General features: G+C 64.3%; 1 protein-coding gene across 1 annotated transcript in view; it reads right to left on the bottom strand.

Moving 5' to 3' along the window:
* Window positions 1-15,279, bottom strand: part of RNF40 (ring finger protein 40) — a 34,735-nt gene extending 19,456 nt beyond the window's left edge. Inside the window, 10 exon segments of the mRNA XM_072849076.1 lie at window positions 3,004-3,183; window positions 4,061-4,180; window positions 5,011-5,085; window positions 6,487-6,633; window positions 9,092-9,204; window positions 10,387-10,628; window positions 11,763-11,911; window positions 13,325-13,492; window positions 14,978-15,062; window positions 15,064-15,279. Coding sequence (XP_072705177.1) covers window positions 3,004-3,183; window positions 4,061-4,180; window positions 5,011-5,085; window positions 6,487-6,633; window positions 9,092-9,204; window positions 10,387-10,628; window positions 11,763-11,911; window positions 13,325-13,492; window positions 14,978-15,062; window positions 15,064-15,104 — 1,320 coding nt within the window. The 5' untranslated portion in view covers window positions 15,105-15,279.
* Between the last annotated feature and the right edge of the window lie 261 nt (window positions 15,280-15,540).

The raw sequence follows: 15,540 nt of genomic DNA, 5'->3' as shown, positions 1-15,540 counted from the left end.
AGGGACATGGGGGACACGGGGGACATGGAGGAGACCGGGGAGATGAGGGAGATGGGGGACATGGGGACACAGGGGACAGGAGGGAGATGGGGGACATGGAGGACACGGGGGACATGGGGGATGTGGGGAACAGAGAACATGGGGACATGGAGAACATGGGGACATGGAGGATGTGGGGGACGGGGAACATGGGGACATGGGGACACAGGGATATGGAGAACATAGGGACACGGGGGACAGGAGGGAGATGGGGGACACGGGGGACACGGGGACACAGGGACATGGAGAACATAGGGACACGGGGGACATGGAGGACATGGGGACATGGAGGACATGAGGGACATGGAGGACATGAGGGACACGGAGGACATGGAGAACATGGGGACATGAAGAACATAGGGGACATGGGGACATGCAGGACACGGGGGAGATAGGGGACATGGAGAACATAGGGGACACGAGGACAAAGGGGACATGGAGAACATGAGGGAGATGGGGGACATGGAGGAGATAGGGGACAGAACATGGGGACACGGAGAACATGAGGGACATCGGGGACATGGAGAACACGAGGGAGATAGGGGACATCGGAGACACGAGGACACAGGGACATGGAGGATGTGGGGGACACGGGGCGACATGAAGGACACGGAGGACGTGGAGGAGGTGGACATGACAACATGGAGGAGATAGGGGACATCGGAGACACGAGGACACAGGGAGATAGGGGACACGTGGGGGACAGGGGACGTGGAGGACGTGGAGAACGTGGGGGACGTGGGGGACATGGAGGACATGGGGGACGTGGACATGACAACATGGAGGAGACAGGGGACATCGGAGACACAAGGACACAGGGAGATAGGGGACATGTGGGGGACAGGGGACGTGGAGAACGTGGAGAACGTGGGGGACATGGAGGACGTGGGGGACATGGGGACATGAAGGACGTGGGGGACGTGGACATGACAACATGGAGGAGACAGGGGACATCGGAGACACGAGGACACAGGGAGATAGGGGACACGTGGGGGACAGGGGACGGGGAGGACGTGGAGAACGTGGGGGACGTGGGGGACGTGGGGGACGTGGGGGACGTGGGGGACACGGGGACATGAAGGACGTGGAGGACGTGGACATGGCAACATGGAGGACACAGGGGACACAGGACAGGTAACGCACGGGGACAGGAGGGACAGGAGGGGCACGGGGGATACAGAGGCCATGGGGACACCAAGGACATGGGGGGGGGACACGGGGACAGACACACAGACACGTCAGTGTCACCGAGGTGGCCATCTTGGGTGGCCATGAGCCGGACGCCATGACACCCCATGGCCCTCCAGGACCTACTTGAGGCCCCAGGGAGCTCCAAGAACACTTGGGGACACCTTGGGGACACCATGATCCACCTCCATGTTCTCAATACCATCGTGACGGCCATCTTGGATGGCCAACAGTTGGACACCATGGTGTCCCGTGACCCCCAGGAGAAATGGGTCACCCTGGGGAGCCCCAAGGAGCCTTGGGGACACCTTGGTGACACCAAGACCCACCCCCACGTTCTCAACATGATGGAGGTGGCCATCTTGGACAGCCAACAGTTGGACGCCATGACGTCCCATGACCCCCAGGACCAACGGGACACCCTGGCGAGCCTCAAGGACCCTTTGAGGACACTTGGGGACACCTTGGGGACACCAAGTCCCACCTCCACGTTCTCAAGATGATGGAGGTGGCCATCTTGGACGGCCAACAGTTGGACACCATGGTGTCCCGTGACCCCCAGGAGAAATGGGTCACCCTGGGGAGCCCCAAGGAGCCTTGGGGACACCTTGGTGACACCAAGTCCCACCCCCACGTTCTCAACATGATGGAGGTGGCCATCTTGGATGGCCAGCAGTAGGACCATGATATCCCATGACGTCCAGAACCTACGGGATGCCCTGAGGAGCCTTGGGGACACCTTGGGGACACCAAGGCCCATCTCCACGTTCTCAAGATGATGGAGGTGGCCATCTTGGACAGCCAACAGTTGGACGCCATGACGTCCCATGACCCCCAGGACCAACGGGACACCCTGGCGAGCCTCAAGGACCCTTTGAGGACACTTGGGGACACCATGATCCACCTCCACATTCTCAATGTGATGGAGGTGGCCATCTTGGATGGCCAACAGTTGGATGCCTTGATGTCCCATGACCCCCAGGATGAACGGAACATCCCAGGGAGCCCTGCGGAGCCTTGGGGACACCTTGGTGACACCAAGTCCCACCCCCACGTTCTCAACATGATGGAGGTGGCCATCTTGGATGGCCAACAGTTGGGACACCTTGACATCCCATGACCCCAGGACCAACGGGACACCCTGGGGAGCTCCAAGGTCCCTTGAGGACACTTGGGGACACCATGATCCACCTCCACATTCTCAATGTGATGGAGGTGGCCATCTTGGATGGCCAACAGTTGGATGCCTTGATGTCCCATGACCCCCAGGATGAACGGAACATCCCAGGGAGCCCTGCGGAGCCTTGGGGACACCTTGGTGACACCAAGTCCCACCCCCACGTTCTCAACATGATGGAGGTGGCCATCTTGGATGGCCAACAGTTGGGACACCTTGACATCCCATGACCCCAGGACCAACGGGACACCCTGGGGAGCTCCAAGGTCCCTTGAGGACACTTGGGGACACCATGATCCACCTCCACATTCTCAATGTGATGGAGGTGGCCATCTTGGATGGCCAACAGTTGGATGCCTTGATGTCCCATGACCCCCAGGACCAATGGGACACCCCAGGGAGCTCCAAGGACCCTTGAGGACACCTTGGTGACACCAAGACCCACCTCCATGTTCTCACCATGATGAAGACGGCCATCTTGGATGGCCAACAGTTGGACGCCATGACATCCCACAACCCCCAGGTCCAACAGGACACCCGAGGGAACCCTCAGGAGCCTCGGTGACGGCCAAGGCCACCTCGGGGACGCGTCCCCTCACCTCCATGTGCTCGATGTGGCGCAGGTGGCTGTTCTTGGTGGCCAGGAGGAGAGCGCGGGCCTCGTCCAGTTGCGTCTTCACCTGGAGGCTCTCGTGGTAGAGGAGGGAGAACTGGGACTGCAGCACCTTGTACTCCAGCGTCTCCTTCACCGCCTCCTCCGGCAGCGAGCGCAGGGCCACCTGCGGGGACCGTCCCCAGCCGTGTCACCCAGCGTCCCCAATGTCATCGTGTGTCGTGTCCGTGTCCTCCCTCCTCCCCCCCCCCATCATCCCCTGGAGTTCCCAGATGTCCTCACTGGGTCCTCCTGGGTCCCCAAATGTCCCCTTTTTGTGCCTCTACGGCTGCGCCGTGTCATCGGTGTCACCCTCCTGTCATCAAATGTTCCCGGTGTCGCCACAGCGTCCCCTCCATGTCCCTCAGGGTCCCCCACCATGTCCCTGCCGTCCCCCGTGTTCCTGCTGTCTCCAATGTCCCTCATGTTGCTGACGTCCCCCGTGTGCCCCACGCCCCTGATGTCCCCCATGTCCCTGCTGCCTCCTACATCCCCGATGCCTCCCACGTCCCCAATGTCCCTGATGTCCCCAATGTCCCCTACATCACCTATGTCCCCAATGTCTCTGCTGTCCCCTATGTTCCTGATGTCCCCGTGTCCCTCTCATCATCCATGTCCCCAGTGTCCCTGATGTCCCCTTCATCCCCCGTGTCCCTCCTGTCCCCAATGTCCCCAACATCCTCCAAGTCCCTCGTGTCACCCACATCCCCAATGTCCCCATGTCCCTACTGCACCTCACATCACTCATGTCCCCAATGTCTCTGCTGTCCCCAATGTCTCTGCTGTCCCCCGTGTCCCTCTCATCACTCATGTCCCCAACGTCCCTGATGTCCCCCATGTGCCTCACATCCCCCACGTCCCTGACGTCCCCTTCATCCCCCGTGCCCCCGCTGTCCCCGATATCCCTGACATCCTCCAAGTCCCTCGCGTCACCCACATCCCCCACGCCCCCCATGTCCCTGACGCCCCCAGTGCCCCCGATGTCCCCAACGTCCCCGTGTCACCTTGAGGCGCTCGTGGCCGCGCACGGCCTGCTGGAGCTCCTGCTGCAGCTTCTCCAGCTCCGCCATCCGGCTGTTGGCCAGCTCCTGGTTCCCCTCCAGCTCCGCGTTCAGCATCTCAAACTGGGGGGGGCCCCCAAAATCCTGGGGTCACCCCAAAACCCAGACCCCCTCGGACCCCCCGACATCTCCAACCCCCCGGACCCCCCGAAACCCATCCCAAGCCCCCCAGGTCTGCGTTCAGTATCTCAAACTGGGGGGTCCCCCCTAAAATGCGGGGGTCACCCCAAAAACACCGACGCCCTCAGACCCCCCCCAAGCACCCCCAAACTTGCCCAAGGGACCCCAGGACCTCCCCAAGGTCCCCCAAAGCCCCTCAGGACCCCCCAAACTCTCCCAGGACCCCCAGATCCTCTCAGGATCCCCCAACCTCTCCCTGTGCCCCCCAAGCTTCCCCAGCCCCCTTCAGGGTCCCCCTCGAGTCCCCCAAATCCCCCAGGGACCCCCTCGAGTCCCCCAAATCCCCCAGGGACCCCCAAACTCGCCTCAGGGACCCCCTCGAGTCCCCCAAATCCCCCAGGGACCCCAAACTCCCCTCAGGGACCCCCTCGAGTCCCCCAAATCCCCCAGGGACCCCCAAACTCCCCTCAGGGACCCCCTTGAGTCCCCCAAATTCCCCCAGGGACCCCCAAATGCCCCCAGGGTCCCCCTTGAGTCCCACAGATCCCCCAAGGTCCCCCAAACCTCCTCAGGTCTCCCCCAAGGGTCCCCCAACACCTCCTAGGGACCCCCAGACCCCTCCCAGGCTCCCCTAAGCCCCCCCAAACACCCCCTTGAGTCCCCCAGATCCCCCAGGACCCTCCCAGGGTCCCCCAACTTCCCCAAGGGACCCCAACCCCCAAGTGACCTCCAAAGCCCCCTAGGGACGCCCACCCCCCAGGGCCCCCCAATACCTTCTGCATGCTGAGGGTGATCTGTCCCCCCTGGAATCCCCCGGAGCTGCCGGAGCCGTAGGAGCCCGAGGTCAGCTGGGGACATGGGGACGTTGGGGACACCGGGGACACCCCGGGGACATCAAGGGCACCCCGGGGACACCAGGGATACTGGGGACACCCGGGACACCCTGGGGACACCAGTGACACTGGGGACACCCTGGGGTCACTGGGGACATTTGGGGACACTCTGGGGACATTTGGGGGCACCCTGAGCATGCTGGGGACACCAGGGACACCTCAGGGACGTTGAGGACGCCCCAAGGATATTGGGAACACCCAGGGGACATCAGGGACACCGGGAACAGCTGGGACACCCGGGGGACACCAGAGACGTTGGAGGCACCCCAGGGACGTCGGGGACATCTCAGGGACATAAGGGGCACTGGGGACAGCCTGGGGACAGCGGTGACACCCTGGGGATGTTGGGGGCACCCCAGGGACATTTGCGGCATCTTGGGGACAACCCAGGGGACATCAGGGGCACCCAGGGGACATCAGGGACACTGGGGACAGTGGGGACACCCCGGGGATATCAGGGACAACCAGTGATGCGGGGTGACCCCAGGTGACACACGGTGACTGCAAGCGCCATGAGGTGACTCCAGGTGACGCGGAACGATGCCAAGTGACAAAGGGGTGACCCCAAGTGCCATGCCATGACCCAAGGGACACAGGGGGACCCGAGTGACATGGGGGGCCCTCAAATGACACAGGGGGACCCCAAGTGACATAAAGGGACCCCAAGTGACAGGGGGTGACCCTGAAGTGACACAGGAGAACCCTAAAGTGACATTAAATGAACCCAAGGGACATGGGGGTACCTCAAGTGACAAAGGAGAACCCCAAGTGACATGGAAGGACCCCAAGTGACACAGGGCGATCCCAAGTGACATGGGAGGACCTCAAGTGACAAAGGAGAACCCCAAGTGACATGGAAGGACCCCAAGTGACACAGGGCGATCCCAAGTGACATGGGAGGACCTCAAGTGGCAAAGGAGAACCCCAAGTGACATGGAAGGACCCCAAGTGACACAGGGCGATCCCAAGTGACATGGGAGGACCTCAAGTGACAAAGGAGAACCCCAAGTGACATGGAAGGACCCCAAGTGACACAGGGCGATCCCAAGTGACATGGGAGGACCTCAAGTGACAAAGGAGAACCCCAAGTGACATGGAAGGACCCCAAGTGACATGGAAGGACCCCAAGTGACACAGGGCGATCCCAAGTGACATGGGAGGACCTCAAGTGACACGCAAGTGACAGAGGGGGACCCCAAGTGACACCCAAATGACTTGAGGGGACCCCAAGTGCCAGAGACCAAGGGTGGTGGCCCTCAGGGAGTGCTGGGGCCCCTCAGCAGGTTGGGGGACGTTGGGGACATGACGGCCACCGCCGGGGACGTGGGGGCCACCGCTGGGGGACGCGGGGGTCACCTGCTCGAGGGCCTCGGCGAGGTGGCGATCGAGGCGTCCCTCGCGCTTGCGCAGCTTGGCGCTGTCCCACTGCAGCCCCTCCACCGTCGTCCCCATCTCCAGCACCTTGGTCTCCGCCGAGGTGGCCTTGTCCTGCAGCTCCGCCAGCTGCCGGGGGGACACGGGGACACCATGGGGACACCTGCGGTACCCCCTCGGGGACACCCACAGCACCCTGCGGGGACCTCAGTTATGTCACCCCATGGGGACCTCGACCATGGGACCCTCCCGAGGACCTCGGCCACCTCATCTGATGGGGACATCAACCACGGCACCCCATGGAGATGATGGTCATGTCACCCAATGGGGACCTTGGTGGTGCCACCCCATGGGGAAATGAGCCACGTCACTCCACGGGGACCTCAGCCATGGAACCCCATGGAGATGATGATGATGTCACGCCATGGAGACCTCATCTATGGACATGTCACCCCGTGGGGACCTCAACCATGGAACCTCATGGAGATGACAGCTGCGTCACCCCAAGGGGACATCAACCATGTCACCCCATGGGGACCTCAGCCATGGAACCCCATGGAGATGATGGCCATGTCACACCATGGGGACATCAACCACGTCACCCCATGGGGACCTCAGCCATGAAACCCCATGGAGATGATGGCCATGTCACACCATGGGGACATCAACCACGTCACCCCAATGGGGACCTCAGCCATGGAACCCCATGGAGATGATGGCCATGTCACGCCATGGGGACATCAATCACGTCACCCCAGTGGGGACCTTGGCAGTGTCACCCCATGGGGACCTCCGCCATGGAACCCCATGGAGATGATGGCCATGTCACGCCATGGGGACATCAACCACGTCACCCCAGTGGGGACCTTGGCCGTGTCACCCCATGGGGACCTCAGCCATGAAACCCCATGGAGATGATGGCCATGTCACGCCATGGGGACATCAACCACGTCACCCCAGTGGGGACCTCAGCCATGGAACGCCATGGAGATGATGGCCATGTCACGCCATGGGGACATCAACCACGTCACCCCAGTGGGGACCTTGGCCGTGTCACCCCATGGGGACCTCAGCCATGGAACCCCATGGAGATGATGGCCATGTCACGCCATGGGGACATCAACCACGTCACCACACGGGGACTTCAACCGTGTCACCCCATGGCGACGCTGACGTCACCCCATGGGCACCTCAACCACGTCACCTACCACTGGGGACACAAGGGCACCGCAGGGACATCGTGGGGACACCCCCACCCCCTTCCAGTGCCTCCCAGTGCTCCCAGTCCCCTCCCAGTGCATCCCACTCCCTTCCTAGTGCCTCCCAGTGCCCATTAATGACCGCCCAGTCCCCCCAGTCACCTCCTAATACCAATCCCAGTGCCCCCTCATCCCCTCCCAGTGTCTCCCAGTGCTCCCTACTGCACTCCCAGTTCCTCCCAGTCCTCACTACTCCCCTCCCAGTCTCCTCTAATCCCCTCCCAGCACCCCCCTAATCCCTTCCCAGTACCTCCCAGTGCCTCCCACTCCCTTTCCAATGCCCCCATGGCCTCTCCCAGTACCTCCCAGTCCCCTCTAATCCCCTCCCAGTCTCCCCTAACGCCTTCCCAGTGCCCCCAGTTCCCTCCCAGTGCCCCCAAATACCCTCTAATCCCCTCCCAGTGTCCCCTAAAGCCTCCCCAGTGCCCCCAGTTCCCTCTAATCCCCTCCCAGTGCCTCCCAGTACCCCCTTAATCCCTTCCCAGTACCTCCCAGTGCCTCCCACTCCCTTTCCAATGCCCCCATGGCCTCTCCCAGTGCCTCCCAGTCCCCTCTAATCCCCTCCCAGTCTCCCCTAATCCCCTCCCAGTGCCTCCCAGTCCCCTCCCAGTCTCCCCTAACGCCTTCCCAGTGCCCCCAGTTCCCTCCCAATACCCTCCCAGTGTCCCCTAATTCCCTCTAATCTCCTCTCAGTCTCCCCTAAAGCATCCCCAGTGCCCCCAGTTCCCTCCCAGTTCCCTCTATTCCCCTCCCAGTGCCTCCCAGTCCCCTCCCAGTGTCCCCTAATGCCTCCCCAGTGCCCCCTAATGCCTCCCCAGTGCCTCCCAGTGCTCCCTAATCCCCTCCCAGTTCCCTCTGTTCCCCTCCCAGTGCCTCCCAGTGCTCCCTAATCCCCTCCCAGTGCCCCCAGTCCCCTCCCAGTTCCCTCTGCTCCCCTCCCAGTGCTCCCTAATCCCCTCCCAGTGCCTCCCAGTGCTCCCTAATCCCCTCCCATCTCCTCCCACTGTCCCCTAATGCCTCCCCAGTGCCCCCTAATCCCCTCCCAGTGCTCCCTAATCCCCTCCCATCCCCTCCCAGTGTCCCCTCAAGCCTTCCCAGTGCCTCCCAGTTCCCTCTATTCCCCTCCCAGTGCCTCCCAGTCCCCTCCCAATGTCCCCTAATGCCTCCCCAGTGTCCCCTAATCCCTTCCCAGTGCCTCCCAGTGCTCCCTAATCCCCTCCCAGTGCCCACAGTCCCCTCTGCTCCCCTCCCAGTGCTCCCTAATCCCCTCCCAGTGCCTCCCAGCCCTCCCTCATCCCCTCCCAGTTCCTCCCAGTGCCCCCCAGTACCTCCAAGGAGACGCGGTGGTGCTTCTCCTGCAGCTGCAGGGTGAGGTCCTGCAGCCGCCGGTGCTCCCGCAGCAGCTCCCGCAGCAGCGCCCGCCCCGGCTCCGCCAGCTCCGCTGTGGCACGCAGGTGTCCGGGGACCGCGGGGGGGACGGGCACCCCGACCCCTCCGGGACCCCCCAGCACCCACTGACCCCCCTCCCCCCAGGACCCCCACCCCACCCGCAGACCCTCTCAGCACCCACCCAACCAAGGGACCCAGGCGTCCGGGACCCCTGGGGATCCCCCCCCGCCTCCCCCAGCACCCACTGACCCCCCGGGACCCCCGCAGCACCCACCCACCCCACAGGGACCCAGGCATCTGGGGAACCCCCAAAACGGGGACCCAGGCATCTGGGGTGCCCCCAAATAAGGACCCAGGCATCGGGGAGACCCCAAAACGGGGACCCAGGCATTTGGGTGCTCCTCAAAAAGGGAGCCAAGCATCTGGGAGACCCCAAAATGGGGACCCAGGCAGCGGGGTGCCCCCCAAAATCCAGACCCAGGCATCTGGGAGACCCCAAAATGGGGACCCAGGCAGCGGGGTGCCCCCCAAAATCCAGACCCAGGCATCTGGGAGACCCCAAAATGGGGACCCAGGCAGCGGGGTGCCCCCCAAAATCCAGACCCAGGCATCTGGGAGACCCCAAAATGGGGACCCAGGCAGCGGGGTGCCCCCCAAAATCCAGACCCAGGCATCTGGGGTGCCCCCCAAAAGAGATCCAAGTATTTGGGTGCCCCCAAATAAGGACCCAGGCAGCCGGAGACCCTAAAATGGGGACCTAGGCATCTGGGTGGCCCCCAAAAAGGGACCCAGGCACCCAAAGGGCCCCCAAAACAGGGACCCAGGCACCCAAAGGGCCCCCAAAACAGGGACCTGGGCATCTGGGTGCCCCCCAAAATTCGGACCCAGATGTCTGGGGGGCCCCAAAAAGGGATCCAAGTATTTGGATGCCCCCAAATAAGGACCCAGGCAGCCGGAGACCCCAAAATGGGGACCTAGGCATCTGGGTGGCCCCCAAAAAGGGACCCAGGCACCCAAAGGGCCCCCAAAACAGGGACCTGGGCATCTGGGTGCCCCCCAAAATCCAGACCCAGGCATCTGGGTGCCCCCAAAAAGAGATCCAAGTATTTGGGTGCCCCCAAATAAGGACCCAGGCAGCCGGAGACCCCAAAACAGAGACCCAGGCACCCAAGGGCCCCAAGGCAAAGCCCCCAAGCACCCGGGGGGACCCCCCCCCGCGCCCCCCCAAACTCACGGCGGGCGGCCAGGCGGGCCCCCAGCTCCTGGGCGCGGCGGTGGGCCCCGGCCAGCCCCTCCACCAGGCGGGCGACGGCGGCGGGGGCGAAGGCGAGGCGGGGGCGCAGGCGCAGCTCCCCCTCCTCGGGGCCGCTGCGGCTCAGCGCCGCCACGAAAGCGGCCGCCGGCCCCCCCAGACGCCCCCCGACTCCTCCTGGGGGGCACTTGGGGAGGGGGAGGGGCGCCGGGGCCCCCAGGGCTCTGTTTTGGGGAGGGGGGGAAGAGGGTGAGACCGCATCATCACCTCACCTCCCCCCCCCAGCACCCATGGGTGCCCCCAGCCTCCCCAATTTCCCCCAAAACCCCAATTGCACCCCCAACACCCCAATTGCCCCCAACACCCCCAATTTCCCCCAACACCCCCAATTGCCCCCAACACCCCCAATTGCCGCCCCCAGCACCCTTAAACTTCCCCCCAGCACCCTTAAATTGCCCCCTGGAACCCAAAGTGCCTCCCCCCCAGCACCCCAAAATGCTCCTCAGGACCTCCCTGTCCTCCCAAAACCGCCCCCGCAGCCCCAAGAGACCCCCGGGACCCCCAAACTGCTCCCAGCACCCCCCAATTGCTCTAGGGACCCCAATTGCCCCCACGAGCCCCTCAGGACCCCCCCCCAAACTGCTCCCAGCACCCCCAATTGCTCTAGAGACACTAATTGCCCCCAGGACCCCCCAAACTGCTCCCCCACCCCTAAATTACTCTAAGGACCCTAATTGCCCCCATGAGCCCCCTAGGACCCCCAAACTGCCCCCAGCACCCCTCAATTGCTCTAGGGACACTAATTGCCCCCAGGACCCCCCCAAAATGCTCCCAGCACCCCTCAATTGCTCTAGGGACCCCAATTGCCCCCAGGACCCCCCAACTGCCCCCAGCACCCCTCAATTACCCCATAGAAATCTTAATTGACTCCAGGACCCCCCAGAACACCCCAGAGCCCCCACAACCCCCAAAGACCCCCAGGACCCCCCCGCCCCCCAAATTGCGCCCTATGACCCCCAAACTGCCGCCCGCACCCCTCAAATTGCTCTCTAGGAACCCTAATTGCGCCTTGTGACCCCGAGAACCCCCAAACTGTCCCCAGCACCCCTAAATTGCCTCCTAGCACCCTTACTCGCCCCCATGGCCTCCAATTAAGTCTCAGGCCCCCCATAACCCCCCAAATTAACCCCCAAAGCCCCCCAAACTGCCAACACCCCATAATTGCTCCTCGGAACCTTAAATGCCCCCAAGACCCCACAATCACCCCCAGCCCCTAAAAGGCCCCAAATTGCCCCCTAGGTCCCCCAACAGCCCCCAAATCACCCCAGGACCCCCCCGATTGCTCCCCACAGCCCCACTCACCCCTTCTGTCGGGACCCTCGGCCTCACCGAGGGGGCCGAGAGGGGGGCTCAGGCCCCTCAGGTCGGGGTTCAGGGGATCCCCGGGGGGCAGGGGTGCCCCCCTCCCCTCATGGCGCCGCAGCAGCGCCTGCACCTCCGCGTCCAGCTGGGGGGGGGGGGGACACGGACACGATTGGGGGGTCAGGGCACCCCCAAATCCCGGGGAGGGGTCATGGGGGGCCCTCGGGGGGATTTGGGGGGGCCCCCGAAAGGTTTGGGGGGACCCCAGGGGGCTTGGGGGATGCGGAGGGTCAGGACACCCCCAAATCCCGGCCCAGCTTAGGGGGGCCTCAGGGACGTTTGGGGGGCGGGGGAGATTTGGGGGTGCCCTGAGAGGTCTGGGGGGACCCCAGGGCGCTTGGAGAGGGGCAGGGTGGTTTTGGGGTCCCCAGGGCCATTTCTGGGGCCCTTTCAGCCTTTTTGAACACTCCGTCCAGCTCTACCAAACCGAACCCCACCCCCAAAAAGAGCCCCTAAAATACCTCAGGCAACTTTTGGGGTGCTTAAACCAATTTTGGGGTCCCCTCACAGCTTTCTAGGGTCCCCAGACCCATTTTTGGGGTCCCCAAAACCATTTTTGGGCCGCTCTCCGCCATTTTGAACCCTCCATCCATGGCTAACAACCTGGAACCTTCCAAAGCACCCCAAAGCACCCTAGATGATTTTTAGGGCACTAACACCAATTTTGGGGTCCCCTCATAATTTTTGCCCCCGCCGGACCATTTTGGGGGCCCCAGGGTCTATTCTGGGGGTCCTCAGACCCATTTTGGGGGTCCCCAAAACCTCTTTTAACCACTCCATCCATATCTACCAAACCAAAACAACCCAGAAGAGCCCCAAATAATCTCTGGGACACCAAGACCAATTTTGGGGTCTCCTGACAGCTTTTTGGGGTCCCCAAGGCCATTTTCGGGGTCCCCAAGGCCATTTTCGGGGTCCCCAAGGCCATTTTCGGGTCACTTTCAGCCTTTTCGAACAGCCCATACGCGCCTACCAAACTGAGCCCCCCGAAAAGAGCCCCAAGGGACCCCAGGGCAACTTTTCAAGCACTGGGGACAATTTTGGGGTCCCCTCACAGCTTTCTGGGGTCCCCAGGCCCATTTTTGGGGTCCCCAGGGCCACTTTTGGGGTCCCCAGGGCCACTTTTGGGGTCTCCGAGTAGTTTTTTGGGGCACTTTCAATCCTTTTGAGCGTTCCATCCACGTCTACCAAGCCGGAAACGCTAAAAGACCTCCCAAAGTTTTGGGGTGCTGGCGCCAATTTTGGGGTCCCCTGACAGCTTTCGGGGGTCCCCAAGCGCATTTTTGGGGCCCCCAGAGCCATTTTTGGGGTCTCCAGGCCCATTTTTGGGGTCTCCAGAGCCATTTTCGGGCCACTTTCATCTCTTTTAACGTTTGGGGCACTCGGCCGCAGCCCCACGGCGGTTGGAGGGTCCGGACCGGGTTCGGGGTAACGTCGGGAGGTTTTGGGGTGCTGGGGGGGGGGGGGGCGATTGGGGGTGCCGGGGTGGGTTCCTCACCTGTCCCCAGAAGCGGTTGACCAGCAGGAGGGTGGCGTCGTCGGTGGCTTGTCGTTTCTCCAGCTTCTCGATGCGCTCGCGCAGCTCGTCCTCGCAGGCCTGGCGCTGCTCCAGCCGCTCGGCCAACTTCTTGTTCTTGAACTGCAGCACCTTCAGGTCCATCTCCTCCTGGGGGGGGGACCCAGGCGTCAGGGGGGACCCAGGCGTCGGGGGGGGACCCAGGCGTCGGGGGGGGACCCAGGCGTCGGGGGGGGACCCAGGCGTCCGGGCACCCACACCCTTGGACCTCCCCGTGGAGATCCAGGTCTCCAGGAACCTCCCCCTGGTCCCACCTTGGAGCCACATCTCAAGGGCTTGATGGTGGCAAGGAGCACCCAAGAATTTGGGGGGGACCCAGGCATTTGGGGGGGGACCCAGGCATCCGGGGGGGACCCAGGCATCCGGGCACCAGCACCCTTGGACCTCCCCGTGGAGACCCAGGTCTCCAGGAACCTCTCCCTGGTCCTACCTTGGAGCCACATCTCAAGGGCTTGATGGTGGCAAAGAGCACCCAAGAATTTGGGGGGGACCCAGACATTTGGGGGGGGACCCAGGCGTCCGGGGGGACCCAGGCATTTGGGGGGGGACCCACACCCTTGGACCTCCCCATGGAGACCCAGGTCTCCAGGAACCTCCCCCTGGTCCCACCTTGGAACCACATCTCAAGGGCTTGATGGTGGCAAGCAGCACCCAAGAATTTGGGGGGGACCCAGGCATTTGGGGGGACACCCAGGCATTTGGGGGGGGACCCAGGCGTCCGGGGGGGGGACCCACACCCTTGGACCTCCCCGTGGAGACCCAGGTGTCCAGGAACCTCCCCCTGGTCCCACCTTGGAGCCACATCTCAAGGGCTTCACGGTGGCAGAGGGGACCCAAGAGTTCAGGAGGGAACCGAGGCATCTGGGGGGGACCCAGGAGTTCGGGGGGGGGGACACGGGACCCAGAGGTTCGGGGGAACCCAGAGGTCTGGGGGGCAGGAGTTCGGGGGGGACCCCAGAGGTCTGGGGGGGGGTCCAGGAGTTCGAGGGGGACCCCAGAGGTTCGGGGGGGGGGCAGGAGTTCGGGGGACCCCAAAGGCCTGTGGGGGACCCAGAGGTTCAGGGGGACCAGAAGTTCGGGGGACCCCAGAGATCTGGGGGGGACCCGGAGGTTCAGGGGGGGACCAGGAGTTCAGGGGACCCCGGAGGTCGGGGGGGGGGGTCCAGGAGCTCAGGGGGTCCCCGGAGGTTCCGTGGGGGGGTCCAGGAGCTCGGGGGTCCCCGGAGGTTCCGTGGGGGGTCCAGGAGCTCAGGGGGTCCCCGGAGGTTCCGTGGGGGGGTCCAGGAGCTCGGGGGGACCCGGGGGTCGGGGGTCAGGGGCCCAGGAGTTCAGGGGGACCCCAGAAGTTCCGTGGGGGAGGGGTGTCCAGGAGCTCAGGGGGTCCCCGGGGGTCGGGGGGATCCAGGAGTTCGGGGGACCCCGGAGGTTCCGTGGGGGGGTCCAGGAGCTCGGGGGGTCCCCGGGGGTCAGGGGCCCAGGAGTTCAGGGGGACCCCAGAAGTTCCGTGGGGGGAGGGGTCCAGGAGCTCGGGGGTCCCCGGGGGTCGGGGGGACCGCGGAGGTCGGGGGCACCCACCGTGGAGGAGATGCCGCCGAGGCGCAGGGGTTCGATGAGGGTGGTGGGGGCTGCTCCTCGCGGGGGTTTCTTCTCGGGGGCCGCCACCCCCATCGCCGGCCCCCCGCTTCGTCCCCGCCCCCGACATGGCCCTGCCTGGGGACGGGGGGGGGTGACAGGGGGCCTGTAGGGGGCTATAGGGGCCTGCAGGGGTCTATAGGGGCCTGTAGGGGTCTATAGGGGGTGTGAAGGGGCCTGGCCCCCCCCTCCCCGCCCCGCCGCCGCTGCCGCCACCGCCCCCGGGCCGGGCCCCGCCACTGCGCAGGCGCAGACCCCGCCCCGCGCAGGCGCAGGCCTCGCCCCCGCCCCGCGCAGGCGCAGCCGCGCCCCCCCTCGCCGCCGTCGCCGTGGTAACCGCGGGGCTGGGGCGGAAGGCGGTCCCTCCCCACCCGTCCCCGCGGCGACCAATCAGGAGAGGAGAGAGGGCGGGGAGGGCGGGGCCGGGCGCTCTTAAAGGGGCGACGCCGCGCCCGCTCCCCGCAGGGGTTCGTGAGAGGTCGGGGACCCCCGGGGCGCTCCCCAGC

The sequence above is a fragment of the Ciconia boyciana genome, chromosome 36 (assembly GCF_034638445.1).
Source record: "Ciconia boyciana chromosome 36, ASM3463844v1, whole genome shotgun sequence".
In the NCBI taxonomy this organism is placed as follows: domain Eukaryota; kingdom Metazoa; phylum Chordata; class Aves; order Ciconiiformes; family Ciconiidae; genus Ciconia; species Ciconia boyciana.
The sequence above is the reverse complement of the archived record's forward strand: the minus strand, read 5'-3'. Positions and strand labels throughout refer to the sequence as shown.